General features: G+C 34.8%; 1 protein-coding gene across 1 annotated transcript in view; it reads right to left on the minus strand.

The window, feature by feature from the left end:
• Positions 1-670: 670 nt before the first annotated feature.
• LOC145666837 (homeobox protein Nkx-3.2-like) overlaps positions 671-13,054 on the minus strand; it is a 116,441-nt gene continuing 104,057 nt past the window's right edge. The window contains exon 2 of the mRNA XM_081734413.1: positions 671-2,188. Within this exon, the coding sequence (XP_081590539.1) occupies positions 1,722-2,188 (467 nt within the window). The 3' untranslated portion in view covers positions 671-1,721. The remainder of the gene's footprint in view (positions 2,189-13,054) is intronic.

Here is a 13,054-nt window from a genome sequence, read left to right on the forward strand (position 1 = left end):
CTGGTTGTCACGTCTTGTTTTTACGTGACTCCCCAGTTTGCCTCACAACGCTGGGTAGACGCCAAAAATTGCGAAGCACCGGCCGGGAATCGAACCCAGGACCACACGACATGAGCCCAGCGTTATAACCACTAAACTATGGTGTTCCCTTATATTGCATGGATAGACTAGCAATATTTTGCATCCTTAGTATTATACTAACCTGCAAACCTCAGTAACATTGCGGGTAGTCTACCAAACAAGGATGATAATTTATAATAACTCCCATAGGAATATATGGGGACCGAACTAATTTTTAATTGTCCATATCTAGAAAACCAACTGAATGGACCACCTCCATCAAGGAACTTAATTTCTAACTTCCGACTTTCTATATCCTAGCCATAATCCATGGTGATCCATAGGGTTGCCAGACTTCCTGTATATACAGGATTTTCCTGTATTTTACACTATATTTTTCTGCCTTGTTTGAAGGTTGTACAAGATCCACGTTTGTCCTGTATTTGTTTACTATCACTGGCAGTGTATTTGCTCATTAGTGTCTTGAAACAGTTGCTGAGAAATCCTAAATCAGCAGATAAATTCATTAATGAAGACTATTGTTAAATATCATTCTGTGTTTGAAATTGTCTTATAAAGTTCATTATTATGGGTCAAGTAATGAAGTATACAAGGAAATACATTTTTAAATGCCCAAATAACTTATTTATTTGCAATTTATGTTTACAAATCTGCTTGCAATTCGTATTATTTGTTTATTTTTACAACACGTGTCCTGTATTTGCAGTGGAGAAATGTGACAATCGTATGTTTTATCAAGCAGTTCTTGAGATCTTTTGTCTTCCGGACAGGATACACAGATAGACAAAGTAAATACTGGTATCTGGAGAAGATTTTGGTAAACCAAACTCTCTAAAAAAATGATGGAAACAAACAATGATGATAAACGATGACGAATGAATCTTACCTTCCAAAACCTATTTAATAGATCAAAATCAATAAGATTTCTCTTCTTTTGAACCCAATTATCAATTTTACTGCTTACAATGTCTTAAATATGACCAACCTGCAAGCTGTAACACATTCGGAAGTATAACTCTAACATTTACAATAACTGTGTTAGTTTGATCCATTGATAGGAATTATTTTAATACTTGAATAGATCATGTAAGACTAAATGCATTACCTTAATTTGTTGCAGACATGTACGCAAGAATTTACTTCGAGAGAGTTCAAATTCAATATTAGGATAAATTATATTAAATTTTGTAAAAATAAAAAAAAAACTAAAATTACACTAAATTTACAGAAAAGTAATTATTTTGGTGGTCCGGACCTCCAGGACTCACTCCCTGCGTACGTCCGTAATTTGTTGGTAGGCTTGATCGTCACAAGGATCACAAACAATTATTATCATTGATAAAATTAATAATACTCTCATGGGTTGTGCAGTAGTTAATCGTAATTAACTAGCAGATAAATTTAACTGTTTCTTTTGACTTTGTTAAGATGATACTTCTATATATCACTCATAAAGTGAACATTGTTTTTATGCAATGCAATGAGGTATTAATACAGTTTTTAACTAATCTTATTAAGTTCTCACTCTTTGGTTTGTAATACTCACTTATGTTGTAACACAACATAATTTCTTATCTTCCATTGAAGTCCTTTTAAGTTTTTACCACACATGTAAAGGTGATGTGTACAACACAAGTAAATCACTGAGTGCAGGGGACGGAATTTGATTGACAAGTAGGTGAATGTTGTTGAAGTGGTGACGTCATAGGGGGTGGACAAAGTAACGGATAATAGTAACAGGCGGCTGGAAATGGCAGTGGAAATGTAGGGTAGAGAAGCGGCCTTGTTAAGTCATCTGGTTTGTACACCACTTGATCATCCCGCATAAGAACCTTCACTGCGACTTTCTTTGCCGAACTAGGAGGTAACATGTCCTGCTGCAGTTGCTTTCGTTTCGTCTTGTATCGGCGATTTTGGAACCAAATCTTCACTTGAGTTTCTGTGAGCTTCAGTGCTTGGGCGAGATCCGCTCTTTCGGGGCCCGAGAGATACCTTTGATGGTTGAATCGTCGCTCCAATTCGTACACCTGAGCATGGGAGAAAGCGGCTCGTGATCTCTTCTTTCGGGGTTTGCCCTCTGATTTTGAAATATCACCGATGCCGTCCTCTGAAATGAAAGAATAATTCTCTTAATCCTATATGAGAAGTAGATTTAATGTTTTAATCATACTAGTAATAGTCACTTACAAGAAGTTAGTTTAGTTCGCGTATAAAATAATATATTATCTTAGTCTACTGGGAAAAATGAAAGTGAGTAAAATCTTATGTGATTTTAAATGTGCGTCCTATTCCGCAGAAAGGGGTTCAAACTGATTTCTCACCGTCAACTCTGACATGTTTCGTAAAACAGAAAAATAGCCCAATGCGTAAGGTACTGTTTCACAGAATGAGAGATTTCATTTTTCACATAGGTTTGTTGTAAATCTGTACTGCTCCGGAAGTGCACCGATATTTGTATTACATGTTGAGAAACGCCAATATTTGTGTTACATGTTAAGAAGCAGATCCCATCGTTTGGAAATTGATTCCATTGTAATACTGTAATCACATGTACAAATTACAAGTAACAATCAAATTAAAGAGGATGTTCAGCTTACGTTTGGCCGATTTCGTTCCTCCCCCCCCTCTGGGCAGAATGGACTCACCCGACCTGGCTCGTGGCGTCCTGCAGTGTTGTGCAGTGGCTTCCTGGGAACGGAGTTATTTTTCCGCGCGAAGGACAATAATGCACAAAACAGGATCCTATATTGTGAGTGTTGTGTTAAATTTGTTTCCAAGTGTGTGGGTTTCCGCTCTGTGATCAAAATACCGCCCAAACTAAGCCGATTTTGGGAAGGCTATGTTGCAGCTCTTTATGTCGCCCACTTTAGTGTTTCTGTCATTAGAAAACAGTATAAGAAGAATGGTTGCAACATCAGTTTAAGTGAAATAAAAAAGTTATTAAAAAGTACAAGGGCAACGAAACTCCACCATTTGGATCACCAACGAAGTTGCCTAGGAAGCGGGAATGCACCAAGGCCACCTCCACCATGCAGAGGAAACTTCGCAAAATGGCAATGTAAGAAAATCCGCCAGCACAAAGCTGTATGGCTAATCGTCTTAACGTGTCTTTGGGGACTCTGAGCCGGAGGTTACATCATCAACTCAAGCTGAAAAAAGTCATGAAAGCTCGCGCCCATCTTCTCACGGATGCCCACCAAAAGGAACGAAAGTGTAACGCCCGGAAGCTGTACGAACGGCATCTGGCAAAACAAGTGGATGTACGTCGTAACGCTCGATGAAGCATGGATTTACCTTTCCGACTGCGGCAAACCGAGAGCTATCATGTACCGAGAGAAGGGCGCCAAGAACTTTGGAAGGTGGGTCCGTGTCTGTAAAGAATCCTTCCCAAAAAGGTTCATGGTAGTTACTGACTACTGTTGCCGAGGTAAACTGAAGATTCGTAGGGTGGCGAAGAACTGCAAAATAAATTCTCAGTATTTTCAGGAGCAGATCATGCGGCCGATCTACGGGCATGAGATTCCAACAATGTACGGAAATGACGCTAATCTGGTGCGCATTCACATGAACAAGGCCTCATCACATACCTCACGATCGTCCCTCGCATTCTACAGGGAGATGGAGGAGGCAAGTGGTATACGGTGATACCTTTCAATGAGGTACCTGTTAAATCTCCTATGGACTATTGTGGATTTGGATTGCTGAAGCGGGCTTTGGGAAAACGGCGTGTGACAACAGTGGAAGGACTTTGGAAAGCTGTGCAAATGGAATGGGACAAGATTCCCCTCCCAGTTTTTCAGAGAAGCCTATTACAGTGGAAATAACGCTGTCGGGCTATTGTTAGGAACCAAGGGAAACATATCGAGCACTTACGGACCTGGCGCCATGGATTCTTCTAAATTTTTAGGTAAGTCGAAATTGGCCAAATGTAGAATGAAGAACCTCTGTATTTCATAAAATATTGAGAAAATCAAGATAGCTGCTTTACCAGCACACGTTGTACGGGGAGGTTTTTTCACTCCTGTTCTGCTTATTCCAAAGCAAAACTAAGTCCTTGTTCACACGCATGCTTCAGCAAATCAAGAAAAGGTTTGTGTTTCTGTGTGTTTATTATTATTATTATTATTTTCCAAGTAAATCTACCATTGAGATGATACCAAAACTTTTTAGGCAATTCTGCGAGACAGAAGGTAATCATTTTAACAAAATCTTTTCAAAAATTTTGAGAGAATAATGTAATGTAATTGTTATCATGTGATGGGTATGTTGAATAATATGTGTACATATGTTCGTAATATAGTATTTTGTAAACAGCTTTCATTGTTGTTATTATAATGAATAAATAATAATTATTTTTCATGATTAATTATTTTTATAATATTTATTAATTATTATTAATAAATAATAATTATTTTTCATGAACAGATGAGTTTCGTTTTGCGTTGTGAAACTATAGTAGACTTAGAAAGTATGGGGATTGACTATTGAAAACTGAAAGCAATTAATAAATCTATATGTTCTGGCTGTAATAGAGTGACAATGTGAGACATTAAGCCTGTCCACCGGGCGCTGAATCGACATCAAAAACAGTTTTTCATTATCTGTTACTATCATTAATATGTAGCAATTAATACTGAAACGTAAAGTCGTACCACTTTTTCTACTTCCGGCTTTAATATAAAAATAATGTGCACATGAAATACATAGACCCTATTCATGGGAATTCGGAATCTATGGTAAAAATCCGTCGTCGCCTTGTATTAAAATTTTAGCTCTATGGAAATCAATATCTGGAATTATAAGTTGTGGTAAATTTCTACCGATTGCATTTTAGTAGATAAATAAGGGTAAGAATTAAACCTACTCTTCTGACATTGAATCCATTAAATAAAGTAGTTCTCACCATATCTTACCATTTTATACATTTCAAATGCTTCCAGTTTTACTTCCGAGACGTTTACAACATTAAACACTAGTGAGTCCTATGTTCGGTCTGACTGTGCTAGCTTGATTGATTTTAAAACTGGTATTAAACTGATTGAAAGCAAGTGTTCGTTATACAATCCAGTATAACACACGTGTCACGTTGTTTGGCTAACTATTTTTTGAAGTGCCTAAAGAATTCTACATTTCGTCATGTTTTACTGGTTGTCTAAATACGAACTACCTCACGGGCAAGAAGAAATAAAACAATACTGTCTTAAACCAAGTATTTCGAAAGCATTCCGATTTCGGTATAAATTTTCGCTTACATTTTTTCATTGTCTGTTTGGGAAGCACTTTATTCTAAAGTTCAAATACTTTGTTAGAACCTGTTATGAGTTGAGTTTACAAAATTAAATCCATAAATGGCTTTTATCGGAAGGGGGGGGGGAGTATAATGTTAGTTTACCATGGTAGTAATACGTCATTATTCACAAAATTCCTTATTTCTTTTTTGTTGTATCTTGTTTCAAAAGGTTTGAAATAGTATAGTTTGTAAAGTCCTTAACTTTTTCACCCTCAAATTTTGACGGCCTCAATAAACGTTAAACATTGTAATTCCTCGATTCTTAAATCACATTGTAGTTATAATGAAGTCTTATTTTAGTAATAAATTTTTAAATTAGATATCCCACGAAATGTATTACGTTTTGAGAACAGTTCTTGATAGTAGACTACTATTGAACTTTCTATTTAAAAAATGTTGAATGCCCTACCGTATACACAATTTGTTGGATGTAGAAAACCACTATGCCTACCCGTTCGCCCTTATCTTTCCTATTGAATGAGCTATTTTTTTTTTTTTGAATCTTGATTTTTTCATGACTTTTCTTTAGAATACAGTAACAAAATTTGTTTTAAGTGTAATAATGGGAAAAGGAAGATGGGATGTACTTCATTAAAACTGAATTTTTAAAAAAATCCAGGCTAAAAAACTATGAAAAAGATTGCATTTCTTGAGGAGCTTGGGTGCTTGATAGGGTTCCGAAGTATGCATAGACTCATTCCAGAACAAATATTAGACGATACGCCGGTGCATTCTCATTTATCTGGAGGTGAGTTACAAATGTATTCGCAAGAATTTATTTCGGTAGGGATCCAAAACTTTGAGAGGGAAATGCGAATTTAATACGATTATAAATTACACTAAAATTTGTAGGGCCGCGGTAGAGCGTTCACCTCCAGTGCATAGGGTTCTTGGTTTGATCCCAGTTCTCATCAATTGAGCTTTGTGGTGGACAAACACAGCGTGCGTGGGTTTCCTCGTGTTCTCCCATCTCCTCCTACTTTCTTTATTCCACCGTTTCATTCATTTCTCATCATCACCGTCTCCTTTAGCCTAACCAGCATAGGTGTGGGATGTAAAACTTAAAAATTTCATTTCATTAGAATTTGCGAATTATCCTTTAAATTAGATTAAATTTCCGGAAAAGTCGGGATTTCGGGGCAAGGGGTTCCGGACTTCCAGGATCCGCACCTTGCTTACGTCCCTGGTGATTTAAGAATCGAGGAACGTACTTATTAGGAGATAGATTTTTTTTTTTTAACTTTATACTATAACTTGAATTAGAAAACTGTTTCAAAACATTAGTTTTATTTTTATTGATATTTTCGTAACCCAAGGTCTATGGTTTGCATTTTTACAGCATAACTGCATGAAATACATATATATTTTTAATGAGAAATTAAATTTCTCAAAAGTGTCATTATCATAACCAAAAGCACACAAAAAGGAACTTTTAGTCATTGCATATTCCTAGTAATGTCCAGGTTATACTTTATAACGAAATACTTTAGTTTGTATAATATTAACCTGTACCTTGGGCAAAAAGTGTTCATAAATATGTAATATACTTAGTAGAATGTTCATTTTAAATTAAAAAAAAAGAAGAATGTTTTTAATATATGTAAGAGATTATTATGGGATAGTTGTGGCTATGTACATGTTATGTGTTGACCTAGTCAAGTGAATTTATGTATTTTACGATCTTAAAAAGAATATTTAAGACATATCAAGCAATAAAGGTGAGACTAATAATCTTTGAATATCTGAGTTGATTTTTGCATAAAGAAAAGTAATTATCGCTTCGTAACTGATATTTTACAAGACGAACCAGGTTGACGACGCTTTTCTATAGAGTCGTTATAAAAATTTGGTTTACCAAACCCGGGACTTTTGAAAATTCAGTTCCCGAAGAAGGAAAGTAGGGCTGAATTTACTTGGATATTACCATTTATGAATACGAACTTAACCGTATTACGAAGCGGTAAGGTCATCAAAAGAAAAATGGATAGTGAAATAGGGCAACAGGAATCTAATACCAGTAATCCAGGTGAAATTAGTGCAACACCAAGTTTGTCATCTGAGGATCGACTTTTGTTAGCTGTGCAGCGACAAATTATGCAAATGACGACTGAGATAAAACAAACCATGGAACAGAAGCTCAATGAATCTAACACAAACATGGAACAGAAGTTCTATGAAGCCAACCAAACCATGGAACAGAAGTTCTATGAAGCTAACCAGACCATGGAACAGAAGATAGAACAGAAGTTCTATGAAGCTAACAAGACCATGGAACAGAAGATAGAACAGAAGTTCTATGAAGCTAACAAGACCATGGAACAGAAGTTCTATGAAGCTAACCAGACCATGGAACAGAAGATAGAACTGAAGTTCTATGAAGCTAACCAGACCATGGAAAAGAAGATAGAACTGAAATTTAACGAAGCTAGCAAGCAGTATGAAGAATTAAGTAAACGAATAGAACGGATAGAACTGAAATCAGACGATACGAAACAAACAATCGTCCAGGTGATGAACGACATATCCTCGCAGTTTGAAGAGAAGTTAAAAAGGATAGCCGATGAGTGTCAAGAAAAGCACGATCATCAAAATCATGAAATCTGTGCTGTAAAAAAGGATTTAACGTTAATAGAATCTTCCGTTAAACATCAAAAGATCCAGTTGGCTACTATGCAGGAAGAAATTAAAACGTTACAGGCTAGAGATAACATTTATCGCAATAATCTGGGCAGTGATCGCTTCGAGTTTCCCCAATCACCGGATATAAATACGCCTTCGCCGGAATCTGAGGAGGATATTATATTAGAGGAAAATTGTCCGAAGATCACTGATGAACGAAATATAAATGGTATCATGACACAGCACGCTACGGACCGGAACAATCACACCACAAGAACAAGGAGTGAGAAAAGAAAGGTAAAGTTAAGTGTCAAGATGAGCGAAATCAAAGCCATGAGTAAATTTAGTGGTAAGTGCAATGAAAATGCTAGTTCTTTCTTAGAGAAGTTCCAAGATGAATGCAATATAATGTCTATCGACCGATCACAATACATGAAATTAATACCCCATGTATTACTCCCACCTTGTTCCTTATGGTTTAAGGCAATACGTGATCACATTAGTACATATGAGGAATTTAAAGCGGCATTGATCGCGAATTACGAAAATGACTTTTTGCTGGCAAACAGAGATGCCACTCTTAGAAATCAACATTTCAATCCTCGATTGCACAAATCTATTGTAGAGTTTGTTGTAAATGTCTATAATGAATTAAAGGTTGTTAATCCCTTGCAATCGGAATCAAGAATAATTGCATCGATTCGCAATTTGCTTCCATTTAAATTACAGCAGATCTTATTTTCCACACAGTGTATGAGTTTCAGTCATTTATTAATGCTTGTACAATGCTACGAAACTCAATATTATGCTATGAATCTAACACAATCAGGAATGGGTAAAAATAAGAATAATTCAGATCATTTGGTCCCTGTTCGGAATTTGAATATCCGAAGTATGAATAATACTGAATCGAACCCAAGACGAGTATACTCTAGCAATCAAAATGAACAAAATAGACAAGGCTATGTAGGGAATCCGCCTAACCTAATCAACCGAAGTAGACACAAAAATAATAGAAATACATGTCGAAATCCTAGAGAGGCTACCAATACTATGTATAGACATAATCATTGTTCACGAGATGGTACTTCGTATCCAAATTCAAATCACGATGAAAGACATGTACAACCTAATGTAGAACCTAACAACGATTGTGCGGTACAATGCACTTTATTAGATTCATATGCCAGTGCGAATGTAACATGATTACCGTTAACGAAATTAGGTTAAACCCATGTTGATTATAGATTCTTATGAATTTTCGTTTTAAAGTTTGTGTTAATATTAATAATGAAAACGATTGTTATAAGTATTTGAAATGCTCAAATAAATAAGAATGAAAAATAACAATAATAATGAAAAATGTGTTTATTTAATAACAAAAGGGTGTCTTTTGTTTCTGTAAAATAAATTTATTTACTTCCATTTGATTATTCAAACGTAGGTTATGTTTAATTTTTATTCTTTCTTATTAATGTGAAGAATCATAATTCAATTTATAATTAGTTAAAGGCAAAGATTATTTATATCAGATTGATTTGTGTTTAATTATCAAAGATTATGTTAAGAATAAGATCCATTCTATAAAATCAATTATTCAATGACTACCTTGAGTGAAATTCTTCTTTATTTTGGACATCTTAGTGCTACTATGTATACATTACAATTGCAACATCTAACTAATTTGTTATACAATGCGCCCGAAAAGAACAAATATTATTTGTCACATCATCGTTTGTAATAATGATCGAAACTAGTAATCTTGATAATTTGTGTTTCACCCTCGTTAATTATATTTCTAAGCGACGATGTTTTTAATGATAAAGAATAAATAATAATGTAATAAAAGAGAAATATTAATGAAATCAAAGATTTATTGTGAATGTATTTATGTGAATGATAATAAATATTTTATATATATATGAGGGTTAACCAAAATGTAATGAAGATATATACGAGGTGTGATCAAAATATAAAGAACATATGTAATGTACGAACATTAATCTAATCAGACCAGTGGTTCTTGAATATAAAAGCCAAGCCCACTCATGACTTTTATATTCAGTCCCTTTTTCGGGCGACATTTTCTATAACGAAATACTTTAGTTTGTATAATATTAACCTGTACCTTGGGCAAAAAGTGTTCATAAATATGTAATATACTTAGTAGAATGTTCATTTTAAATTAAAAAAAAAGAAGAATGTTTTTAATATATGTAAGAGATTATTATGGGATAGTTGTGGCTATGTACATGTTATGTGTTGACCTAGTCAAGTGAATTTATGTATTTTACGATCTTAAAAAGAATATTTAAGACATATCAAGCAATAAAGGTGAGACTAATAATCTTTGAATATCTGAGTTGATTTTTGCATAAAGAAAAGTAATTATCGCTTCGTAACTGATATTTTACAAGACGAACCAGGTTGACGACGCTTTTCTATAGAGTCGTTATAACTTACTGGGATAGAAAAAATAACAAAATTTTGGGTTCTGCTAAAATTATCAATTCAAGTCATTTTTTAAAAGAATTTTCAGTGCAAACAATAAAAGAAATTCCATGAACACACATGGAGAAGGTAGGCTGCAAGGATGGTCAGTCGTCATTACATCAGCTGAATTTTTAACTCGATTGTTTTCCAGTGATTTACAATGGTGATAGTTTGCAAAGTTGCAATTTGTTTGTTTATTTTGTAACCAACGTAGCATGTACTTGTTGTTCGAGAGAGTAGATTAAATTCCGGGATTCTAACTGTCCCGGTGAACAAAAAAATTCCTCCCGTAGAATTCTTTGTTAATCCCGCCCAAATCGAATAGTTAGAAACCCTAGTGCTTGAACATCCCACATCTCCTTTTAACGAAATTCTATGTACACTACTCCTCTGAACTCTTCCATATTCCTTGCATATAATTTTATTTTCTCGCGTTACCTGTAGTTTGACTAGTTTTTCTGTAGTTTTATCCAGTATTTAAGCGTTATATTACTATTTACAAGTATTTGTGTAAAGTAAGAATCCTGTTTAGTAATTTAAACAAGAATTTTAGGAATGATCTCAAAAATGGATCAAAAGATTGTGATCTTGACCAATAATTAGTTTTTGGCTCAGGTGCCACAAAATTTTGACCACCCCTAAATCGAGTTTTCGTATCTTTTACGGAATGAGCTCATCATACCGAGTTAAATCATAATTGGAATTTGGCTACAATGTATGTAGTTCTCCGTATATAAGGCGTACAAAAAAGTTTTGATTGAATGAAATACCGTATATTGGATTTTTTTGGATCAGGTAAGAAAAAAATTTTTTTGAACAGCCCCTAAATCGAGTTTTCGTATTGTTTACTGAGTAAGCATAGGCGTGCGCAACGTAGATGCCATGGGTGCCTTGGCACCCCCATTAGACAAACTTTTTTATGTAGAATTATTACAAACTGAGAAGAGATTACGTGTGAATTATTTCCCATCTGTATGTATGTGCCGTGCGTCGCCGACGCAGCGTTGGGTGCAACGACGCTTTCTTTTCTTAGGGGAAAGAGGGGAGGAGGACGATATTCCATATGGTGGTACTTTAGATCTGGCACCCACATTCCCAATGTCCTGCGCACGCTAGTGTGAATAAGCACATCATACTGAGTTAAGTGAGTTTGGGTTTGGCTACATCATGTGTAGTTCTCCAGATATAAGGCCTACACGAAAAATTTTGCCTGAAATATATTGAATCTTTTGATCCAAAAAAAAAATCATTAGGTCATCCAAAATATGCTATGGTAAACAACATTCATAATATGATTAAGGAGAGATGGCAGAGCAATCTCCAAGGAACTGTTGAAAAAGCAATTACAAAAATGAGTTGTTTTGGATGGGCCTCTATGACGGCCAAATAATATCTACTCGCTTTTGTTGACAATTAATACTGCTATCGTGAGGTACAATAAAGAGATAAAATAAATTAATATCTTCTTGCAGGTTGTCATTGGTAGATTTGTACGATTACGCAATAACCTAGTATGCCTCACAATCAACAGTACGAGTAAACATTTTTTGTTACAAATGTTGGTAAATTAAAGCGAAATAGCTTATTATTGTGTTTGATACAAATCTTACATGTCAGCTACATCTCGATAAAAATCAATTCATTAAGAGAGTCGAGTAGCGTTTAAACTAGGGATGGCCACATTTTCTCGAATACTTTTTCGAAAAATGGCTTTCTCGAAAACTAAAAACGAAAAACGAAATTTTTTCGGAAAACGAAAAACGAAAAATTTTCGAAAAAACGAAAAACGAAAAATTTTTCAAAAAAGCGAAAAACGAAAAAACGAAAAATGAAATTTTCGAAAATCGAAAAACAGATTTTTCGAAAAAGGCCATCCCTAGTTTAAACCTGCTAGAAAGACTAACTGGTGCAACCTATGTAGATGCACTGTTTTACATATTATACATGTATACATACGTACATACGAAGCATTCATATGCTCAATTCTCACATATCGCATGAGATCGCCATGTACGATGAAATTCAACATTAAGCCACTGTGCAGTGTCAAGGATGAAGGTATTTTACTTTCTTCTGTTCTAACGTGTGGTAAGTGTAATTAATAAAAGACACTAATAAAAAAAAGTGAGATAATTCATGCTTTGGAGTGATATTGTGAAATAATGGAAGTAATATAAGAAAAATATATGGATATACAAAAGTAGGATCTAGTGTATTTCAAGTAAAATTAGCCGTAAATAGCGTCCGCCCCAGTACCATAGGCATCCTTATCATCGCTGCTATTTATCTGCCTTTTCACACTATCTCCCTATTAAACTTCCACACTTCTTACTGGGTAACGAAACAAATCTTCTCGTGCAAACATCCTAGTAAAAGATGGAACACATTTTCTTCATCTAAAACACATTTTCTTCTAACTAAAACATTGTGTACAGCCGAGAAAAATCTTTTAAATTTCCCTTCCCTCGTCCAACATATTACAAGTCAAACTTCACTAAAAGCAGCTTAACCAGAATTATTATTTAAGATGAGTATTGAACAAAAATTGAAATATTTATGGCTAGTGCTTTA

This window comes from Thermobia domestica, chromosome 12 (genome assembly GCF_964235325.1).
Source record: "Thermobia domestica chromosome 12, izTheDome1.hap1.1, whole genome shotgun sequence".
Lineage (NCBI taxonomy): Eukaryota > Metazoa > Arthropoda > Insecta > Zygentoma > Lepismatidae > Thermobia > Thermobia domestica.